The sequence below is a fragment of the Myripristis murdjan genome, chromosome 23 (assembly GCF_902150065.1).
Source record: "Myripristis murdjan chromosome 23, fMyrMur1.1, whole genome shotgun sequence".
Lineage (NCBI taxonomy): Eukaryota > Metazoa > Chordata > Actinopteri > Holocentriformes > Holocentridae > Myripristis > Myripristis murdjan.
Window position 1 is genome coordinate 15,960,994 of NC_044002.1, and position 10,220 is coordinate 15,971,213.

At 42.9% G+C, this 10,220-nt stretch overlaps 1 protein-coding gene across 2 annotated transcripts in view; it reads left to right on the forward strand.

Moving 5' to 3' along the window:
- cald1a (caldesmon 1a) overlaps positions 1–9,540 on the forward strand; it is a 55,932-nt gene extending 46,392 nt beyond the window's left edge. Inside the window, exons 9-15 of one of the 2 annotated variants that reach the window (XR_003927870.1) lie at positions 162–237; positions 1,439–1,579; positions 1,951–2,046; positions 4,065–4,133; positions 4,457–4,508; positions 6,483–6,519; positions 9,161–9,540. Coding sequence is in view for 1 of the 2 variants with exons in the window: in XM_030046093.1 (XP_029901953.1) it covers positions 162–237; positions 1,439–1,579; positions 1,951–2,046; positions 4,065–4,133; positions 6,483–6,519; positions 9,161–9,174 (433 nt within the window). In the remaining variant the exon portion in view is untranslated. The remainder of the gene's footprint in view (positions 1–161; positions 238–1,438; positions 1,580–1,950; positions 2,047–4,064; positions 4,134–4,456; positions 4,509–6,482; positions 6,520–9,160) is intronic. The other variant, XM_030046093.1, reaches the window with a different exon arrangement.
- Positions 9,541–10,220: the final 680 nt, after the last annotated feature.

The window sequence follows — 10,220 nt, forward strand, 5'->3', positions numbered from 1 at the left end:
AGTTCCCACGGGCCTCACAATTGTCCACACTTAAGGAATTATAAGACACTTTGGATAAAAGTGTTGACCAAATAGTGCAAAATAATACACAAAGCGGTCCCATATTTCACCGCGACTGTAGGCAGTAGTGTGTATCCTCACGGTTTGCTTCTGCCCAGCAGCACAGTGAAGGCATCTCACTCTCCCGTGGTGTCCAAGATCGACAACAGGCTGGAGCAGTACACCTCGGCCGCTCAGGTAAACACCGCCGCCGACTGTAAAATGCATCTGCAAAAAAAATAAATAAATAAGAGCGCCGTCATGCTGCAGTAAAAGGTCAGCGCGGCCTGTTTGCTGTGTGATTGCAGGTTTGAGCCCTGCCACACAGAGGCGAAAACTAACTCATTTACTCACACTGCACTGTTGTTGGGTATTCCCATTTCGTGAGGCATTACACTTTGACTGCACCAGATCTCATAAGAATATATTGCGCTTTTTTACTGCGCTACATTTATCTGACAGCTGTAGTTACTAGTGACTTTGCAGAATAAGCTTTTATATGCACAAAAAGTAAATGTGATGCATTGTTAAGGGTTGAAAACAGACAATTAGAGCTACAACATTAAAATACTTCCTCCGGGTTAAAGACTCAGTAATGTAAGTAAGTGGAAGGAGCCATTATACACTATGATTATACATCTCTTCTATATATACATATTCCATTTTATAGGTATTTTGCAGATATATTTCATTAAACATGTAGTCCATGCAAAGGTGAAAGGTCTACATGTTTTATTTTTTACTAACCATAACCCTATTTTTCTCTCATACTCTGTGTATTGACCTACTTTATTTATTTTGTGTTTATTTTTCCTAAGATTAGTGTTGAAAGGTATATTTTGGGTAGCCTGCTGTTGTTCCTGTGCAATGTCTGGACATTTAAGTGTGTTTTACTGCTGATACTTCTGTTGTTTTTTTGTACTTTTGCTTTTACTGAAGTATTTTTCCATCATGGTATTGGTACTTTTGCTTAAGTCAAGGATTTGAGGACTTTTTCCGCCGCTGCTGTCACAGTACAACTATCAGTGCGTCCTGTCAAAGTGTCCTCTAGCCTTATCTGCTCGCACCTTGACAGGCTCGTCTTGTCAGCTGCTGAAAATGCCTCAAGTGTCGCAAGGAGACGCATAGAGCCTCGGAAATTGTCAGACATGTGGCAACCTCATGATAATTGTTTTCTAACCAGCATCTGTCACTGTTGATTTGAAAGCCCAACGCAATGCACGGAGTAATATTTCTCCAGCACGCATGGAGAGAGGTCAGTGGCGCTGCAGGAATTTGTCACTGTGGTTATTAGCCAGCTCGTTAAGGGCCCTGTAAAAGTGCTCAAACGTTGCCTGGCCATGTATCCGAGCTTTGATGACAGCCTGTAGTTTAAACGCAGCCCCTTTTCTGTCCACAGAGGGAGAACAGGGAGTCTCGATCCCCGCGGTCCGGAGCGGTGGATCTGCCCATGGTCACCGACAGCATACGGAATATCAAGAGCATGTGGGAGAAAGGCAACGTGTTCAGCTCACCTGGAAGCGGCGGGGGCACGTACAAGGTGAAGAATACCGTAGTTGTAAATGATTTGAGCCAGGAAGTTGATGGAAGTGTGTGTGTGAGTGTGTGTGTGTGTGTGCATGTATCTGTGCATAATGGGGCTGTGTCTTTGGCCGGGTACAAGTTAAGGACCAAAAATGCCACAGCTATTAAGGACTGGCTTGGACAATACGGGGGTTAGTAAGCTGGAGGCAGTGTGTGTTTATGTGTGTTTATGTGTGTGTGTGTGTCTGTCTGTGCCTGTGTGAGTCATGCGGAGAGAGAGGGAGAGGGAGTGGGAGAGAGGAAAGGCCCCGTTTCACTGGCACTTCCTGCTCGGCCCTGTTGCCGATGACAACCAGACTCGGCTGACCTTTGACCCTGTCCAAACAGGAAGCAGCTGTGATGAAGATAGGCGTGGCGGGCCGCATCAACGACTGGCTGAATAAAACCCCTGAGAGCGTCAAAACGACGGGAGGAAGGCCAGCGGTAGGTCGTCTCCATAGCAACCCCTGTCGCTGCGGCTGGGAAAGACAGTGGAAGTAGTGTACAGCTCCGAGCCGGCATTTATTTAGATAAGACCCTATAGAGAGATGACCTATAGATGCTCCGACTGCAAATAAACAACACAGCCAAGGCAGCTGTGATGATTCCTGGGTGCAGGGCGAGGTTAGTGTCACCTTTAGAGAAAATGACAAAGACTCACATTAGATGAAGAAATCTCAATCATGATCTCAACGTGATATCCAAAAATGTAGTATCACAATATTGCCTTGTCAAAGTATCTTGATGTTTGAAATTATTGAGACACTTCGATATTTATTCTTCTTAGAAAAAATGAAAAGTTTTATATACTTGAGTTGCACATTAATCCAAATTGTGGTCAAAAATGTCCTATGTTATCACTGTTACATAACCTCAGTATATAATATAGGGTTAAAGATAGATGAAACAATAAGTGTGGTACAAAAATCAATATACCTTATGGCAAAGACTGTGAAAATAACATCATTATCCAGATATTACTGGAGGTTTAATTGCAGCCAAATATCCAATTGAGGCTTCAACTGCATCCAGAAAAATGCCATCAAAAAATATTGTTATATTTGATGTTATTGGATATCAGATGTAAAACTAGACTTGTACCCAGCAGTTTGTACATATCAACAAGTGATTTTACCGTACAAGCTGCTCAGACACGTCTTAAAATGCCCACTTGTGTGAGTATTTGTGTGAAGGAGTCGGCAGTCAGCAGAGCATGTGAACAGTCGTCCTCTAACACTGGAGCTGCATTCATTCCAGTGAGCTCTGGTCAGCCTCATAATGAGGTGGAGTACTTTCCCTCTTATACCAGCCCTGCAGTATTATTATGATAATGTCACAATTACAGCTGGTCTTGTTCTGTGCGTGTTTTATAATCATTTCCAAATGATGCAGCGGAGCAAGTCGTATTGCCCTCTGGTCTGTTGGAGGCACAGTGTCTGTCTGGCACCACCTAGTGGCCACAAATCAAACGAACTTGTGATACTGTGTGTCTGCCCCAGCTCAGCACTCGTGCATCTGTCATGTTATCAGGCTATGCCGAATGCTCGTATTTTAGACGTGGTATCAGTTTTGGAATTAAGTGCAACTTAAGAATTTTATCATAAGCGTTGCTATCATTCAGACTTTACTCTCCTGCTGATGCATGCGGCTCCGTGCCAATGTCTCATGCCTCTCTTGACTCGCTGTTGTTGCTGGCCGTGTTTCGCACAAGCCAATATTTATTTTAAGGCTTTTCAGTTCACAGACTCTGGCCTTCTGTGTTCAAATAGGTAATGCACAGCGAGAGGCAATAGGAACATGAAAGGAAACTGTAATTTTCCATTTTTCCTTGTGCGGGGTGGGAGGGTCAACTACTGAATATCCCAAAGGATTATGTGATTTAGCCAGTCAGCTACAACAGTTTATGCCAGTTTTGTAATTTTCTTCCTGCCAATTGTTTTTTTTTTTTTTTTTTTAAAGCAAGCAGATGATGACATGACAATGAAACTGTTTTGTTTCCAGTGCAACCCTTAAATTCAAATAATATTCTTTAGGTTGCTGCACTTTGCAACACTTAGTTCAGGAAATTAATACCCGGTGTTCAAAAACCGTCGTCTTTTTCCATGAAAAGGTCCTTTTTTTCAAGTTTATTGAAACTATTGACCGAGGGGGGTTTTCTGAATGTTATTTTGCCTTGTGACTTGAAAGCAAATTGACCCAGCTTCTGACTCACAGCGAGTGTGTTATTCTCTCTGCTTTCCACTAGACAAGCACCTCTCTGCTTGATAGTCACTGTCAACCTTTGCTCTCCTTGCTGGAGCTCTCTGTCCTCTGTCATTCCTTTCCTCTGTATCTCAGGTACTGTGCCATTTCCACCATATTGTGACTATTTTCAAATTGACCCACCACTGCTGCTCTGAGCAGTGCTGATATGACGCCCTGTCTCTCTCCTGGTCTTTTGTTTCTCTGTCTCGCTCTGACAGGACCTGAAACCTGTGGATGTCACTAACAAGAGGAATCTATGGGAAAACAAAGGCGCCTCTCCAACCAAGGTAATTACTAATTTCACACCATTAACATGAACAAGTCTGGAGGAGACAAGGAGGGTGAACAGAATACCCGTCCCGTCAGTGAAAAACACAGGTCCTGGAATATCTCCAGACTGGTTTTGTCCATGCTGAATGGGTTCGTGGTCTTGGGAGACTTTCTCATTTTTTTCTCATGACTTCAGTTTCCGGTCCTTGTCAATCAAGGGAACATTTTCTTACAGTTCCTCGATGAGACTGGCGAATGCATATCGAAATAATCGCATGACATTTTGACTGGTGTGCAGCACAATGAGAATAACGACTCCTCTGTTTGTTTTGTTTTAAAGAACTCTAATAGCTAGTTGACTTCATCGTTAAATCTGGAAGAAGCCTGGAGAGGTAAAAGAGCAAATGTTCCTCCCCACGTTTCTTTCAAAACACTTATCGCAGAATGACCTCACCCTGTGATGTCATGCTGTCGACTTTTCGCTCCCTTTCGTTGGCAAAGCTGCGCTCTGAGCTGCTGTGGTTGGACGTGACTGCTTCACTTTATCCCAATGATAATAGCCATATTTAAGAGTTTCAGTCCAAAATGAGATAAACATGATTTGAAAAATATGTTATGTAATCTAACAAAATGATTGCTGGCATACTCTATTGAATATTCTTTACGTTTTTAGCCACCATAACCCCATTAACTTATGAAATCGTAACATTTAATAGGTTGCAATCATCTCTGGGGGTTTTTTTTTTTATATTGAGCAATAAATATCAGGTAGCAATTTTCCAATGAATCCAATTGTACGGCGCTTTCACCAAATTTGCCAAGTGCTGTAAAATAAAAGCAGCAAAGCAAACATATCAACAAAGCATAAGCCATAGCAAAGCCACAATAAAGGCGAATTACGCTGCTCACTCCATTAACGCCCATAACTTGTTAAGGCTGGCTCCTCAAGTCCGGCGTAAAGTCTGTCGTAAAAGCTCGAGCAGCGTGTCTGTTGTCCAACCGCAGGCCCCGGCGCTTTTCACGAATGGCTCTATCGCATCACCGCTCCTTCCTCTGCCTCTCTTTTGACACAGCACCCACAAATCAGTATGCTCGGTCCGGCCTCACTTGACATTTTATTACCCTAATGGAGAAACAATTTACAGCTCTCTTTTATAAGTCATTTGCCTTGCTGAGTTGCACAATGGCCGTTTCACAATATTGAATCATTGTTGATATCATCTCAAACAAATTCTGAATAAGGATGACATTAATGGCTTGCCTTATCTCCTCTTCTGTAATCAGATTAAGAAGCATTTGGAGGGCTGTTTACTCGTACAGTTGCTCGCCACCCCATGTGAAAACTGTAAAAAAAAAAAAAAAAGAGAGAGAGATCAATTCATTTGTATCTACTTATCTATCTGGTAGCATAACTATGTTCCCACGGTACTATATTCCCTCAACCTTTTTTTTCATTCAACGCCGCTTTAGATACTATTTACAGCATGCACTATCCGATTTTGCTTTTTTGTGTGAACACCGGAAGACATTGCAGACGTTATTCTTTTTATGTTGAGGGAACATAGGACTCTATGTGTAACTAATGTCGAGTTGTACGCATGCAATTGTTCACGCCACCGCCAATGCCAAGTTAATGTTTTGTGCTGTTACTAAAAAGTGTGTTTGCATAATATTTGGAAGCTCTGGAACACTTTTAAGATATTACCTACTTTCTGACAATCATATTATAAATTTTTTTTTTGGTATAATAGAGGTATGGAAATTATTACATTGAGGGAAAATGGGGCTGTTATCAGTTTGAAAAAATGACACTGAGGGAATGTAGGACCTTCAGAATACAGGAACACCTCTCTGTTTGTCTGTCAGTATATCTATTTATCTATCGGTCTATCGCTTATTCCTTCCTTCCTGCCTACCTTGGCTTTAGTGCATCCCTGTGTATTGCTAAGAGTCTGCAGCTGCAGCGTGGGCCGGAGGTTGTGGTCCGCCACAGTGAGTAGTGGGGTTGGAGGGCAGCAGGCGGTGGTCTGCACTGACGTAAAACGGGCCCTGGACAGGAAAGGTAGCGGTTAGCAACCGTGTTATTAGCAAACCGTGCTATGCTGTGATGTCAGGGAAGGCAGCATGAACAGGATGACAATGATGAGGGGCTGCCGGGGGGAGGGGGGGTTCAGGAGATTGTACAGCGTCACAGGGGCCGAGAGTCGCGGTGTTTAACTCAAGGGGAATGTAAGTGTTCGATCAGATCGGCAGTAAGCTGCTTTGAGGTTGTCTATAGCTGTGCTGACAAGGAGGGTTTGCTGTTCAGATTTGATGATTTTCTCCCTCTAACAGCCTCTCTCCCTCTCCCCCTCTCTCTTTCTCAGGTGGCAGGCAGAGGGGAGAGTAAATCAGTCGCCAACGGTGAGTCTATATAAGACACCAGAAGTCTCTGTGTGTGTGTGTTGCCTGTCAGTTTGTGTGCGAGCAAGGGCACAAGTCCATGTGGGGGCGGGCGAACGTGGGCATGCACGCCGCTGTTGTCAGGTGGAAATCTCCCAGATGTCACCTTTTCATGAACCAAGGCAAGAGAGAGAGAGAAAAAAAAAAAAGCAGCCTTGTTTTTAAGATCGCTCGCCCGTCATTACTGCGTTTCTCTAATTGAATTCGCGAGAGTCTCCGCAACCCGAGGGCTGTTGAATTGTGTCAACCCTCTGAGGAGCGTGTAATCTTTTAATTGAAGTTAAAACACGAAAACTGTTAAAATTAGCGAGCGCACGGGGTTTTTACACCTGACAGAAACAATGTGTTTTTGTGAGCATGTGGGTGGCCTGCTTGCTAACAATATCCAGGCAGAGCCACCGAGGTAAAGTCACGCCACGGAGGCTGAAAATAGGGGCAGGAAACCGGGTTTGTTTCATTTGACATTTTTAGGCGTTTAGCAGTCTTAACAAGAGAGGTCAGGCGAGGCTTCGGTGTCTTGCTCAACATTGTGGCAGGAAGACGTTATTGATGGATGTCCTGCCTGTTGCAGAGCTTGAACCTGTAACCTTGTGGACACATGGCGGTCTCTTTAGCAGCTAGACCGTCCTGTCACTGGTGCTGTGATTTACACGGCACCATGTGTCCCAGAACCCATAACAGATCCTCTCATAACCACACGACCCTATGTTTTGTCCCCGGAGACCACTGACGGCTGTAAATCTGCTTTTTTTTTTATTCCCAGTCTGCAGTTTGGCTTTTTGGATGCCACTTTAGCATTGCTTGCTATTTTCAAAGCGGGCTCGAGTGCAGCCTCCGCCTCTTTTTGTCCCTCCCCCCCGGTGAGCAGCAGAGGCTTTTGGCCTTGAGGGATTCCGTACATGTCTGTGTAATGTGTTGCTCGTTCATCGCCGGGTCCACACACACACACGTGCGCACACACAGTTCAGCTCTATAAACCCACTCAACCACCACCCTGCTGCTACCACTCAAACCCTCCATCTTTTTCCCCCACATGTGCACTCACACACACACATTCACACACACACACACACACACACACACACACACACACACTGCCAAACACAACTATCCACTTCTGCCACTCAGGCCGCAATTCTGCCTGGCCGAGTGTTAGAAGCCGCGGTCCTGCCAGGCCGGTTTGTCGCATTAATAGCTGGGATGTTGGAGATTAGCACAACATTGCAGCCTGATTCAGAGAATGACAGAGGCTTTTATAGATTCTGAGGCAGCCCAACTCACACACACACACACACACACACTCTCTCTCCTCATATATATCCTTAGCTATTGTTGCTGGGTGCAGGACCTGAGAGATATTTGGCCCCGGACAGGCTAACAGGCCTGCACTCACCACATACTGGGCTTTAATTAGAGAGCTTCCAAAGTGATATACGCCATAAAAATAGCTGGAAAATATAGATGGCTGCTTCCAACTGTATTAATTTTTGAGTTCAAGTTATTTTTTTTATTATTTTTTTTTTTTTAACTGCAGATAATGATTTTTTTTTTCTCTCCAAAAAGTGAATATACAACACATTGGAACACTTCATCTCCGTAAGTGCATTTGAGGGCTGCTCATCAAGGTGTACGGAAATCGGAAGGAAATTGCACCAGAATATAAGGTGCTGTCATTATGCACTCTTGTACTTGTCTTCAGACTGCAGCAAAAGTTTTCATTTCAACTCACGGTTCAGTTTTAAACAACTCGGAGGGGGCCTCGGCGAGCTTGTCATAAATAACAAAATCCCTGAAGAACTCCTGTGCCTCCAAATTCTGTTAAATCCGACATGGCACACTCGTATACTCAATAGTAGGGCTTGGCATCGTGGGCCAAATCAAATACCACAGCAGCTTTGACCAAAAATCTTGAAATCAATTTTGTGAAGATATTGTTGGGATGACTATTGGTGCTTTGATGAGATATTTACACGGGTGATTTTTGATAAACAGTCATTTGTAATGTAGATATGATGACCAAGCAGGTAAAGACTAATCAGAGGACAACTACGACAGTCTAATAAATTCTGAAAACTGCATCCACTTACTGTAACGCGGCCTTTCGAACCAGGAATAGACAACACTTATGTCATTTACGCGAACAGTAAGAGTGCAACCTACCTCTTGCATGATCTCCAGCTGTTGCGCGGCCTGTGTTATTTATTTTTTGATTGATGGTCCAACCTCCTGTTCAGATCACGTCGGCAGGGCTGTTTCGGGCTCAGGAGACGACAGCAGCCCGGCTTGCTCGGAAAACTAAAATAAAGGTTCGGGACAGAGGAGTGAACAGAGGAGTGAGGCGCCGTGTGTGTTTGATTTTAGAAAATGTTGTGATACTGATGAAACCCCCAAACCCTCAAAGAAAATTACAGATCTAAGGGTGATTTTTTTTATTGTCATTGTCATTCATTGGCACACTGATTAAGGTGAAAATTTGAAACTGGCACTTTGTATCCAAAAGGTTGCCGACCCACACAAATCAGACTTTGTTTTGGTGTGTGTGTGTGTGTGAGGCAGCGTGTTGCAAGGTCAGAAACGTCTATCTTTGTGTGTCTTTTTCCAGGTATGGGTCACTAATGTCTTGAAGGGGCCACCAAAGCCGGGGACCACGACAATCCAAGACTCTTCCTTTGACTTCGTCTTATGTACCAAATAATGACCAGACTCCCAAGAGGGACCCCAAGCAAACGGAGGGACAGGCGAGACGCTGTTGAAGCACTGTACCGAAACAGCATCATGGTTTTGTACGGTTGCCGCGTATAGTGCCTTTGCACATTGATTTTGTTTTTGTTTTTTGTTTTTTTTTTTTTTTGTTTTTTTTGCTTTCTAAAAGAAACAAAATGCTGTGAAATTTGGACGTATATGATTAATATGGACTGTGTTTTGTTTTATAGGATCCTTCCTGGAAAAAAAAAAAAAAAAGTAAGAAAGAAATTAAATTTACACTTAACGTCATTTACTCCACGCCGACGGTTTTGATAGAGTAGATGAATGAAAAAGACAGGTTTCAGATGTCCATATTCCAAAGAGATGGATGGCATCAGCTCTCTCCCTCATTTTTCCATCTCTTTTTTTTTTTATTTATATTTAAAGCAAAAGCTTCACACATTGCTATTTTATTCAACATTCACCAGTTCAGGATAGAAATATAAGCACTTCTAGAATTTAGCTGATTCCACTTTTATTATGTCTTACCAATAGTGCAACAATGGTCTGAGTAATATATGTTAGCACATGTGATGTTTTGATTATGACCTATCATACTGTATCTTATATAACATCTTTATACTTCATACTTTATAAGGTATTTTGCTTTTTTTTTTTTTTTTTTGTACTCAGAAATGACTATTCACCAACATTCAGTTACCGGATTCATTTTGGTGGTGATAGGAGCGTCGAATATTCAGCAGGCCATTACGACTTTTATTATCCTTTGTCATTTTATTTATGTTTTCTAATGTGTTTTGTCCTTTTCTGACTCTCGGCTGTTTGTTTGTTTGTTTGTTTTTTATAGCTTTTTGTACCTGTTGTTTGAGTCATGATCACTTTAAAAAAATCTTCAGACATTCCTCTTAAAGGTTTTTTGCAGGTATACAACAAGGTGCCTTCGCTGCTTAAACGCT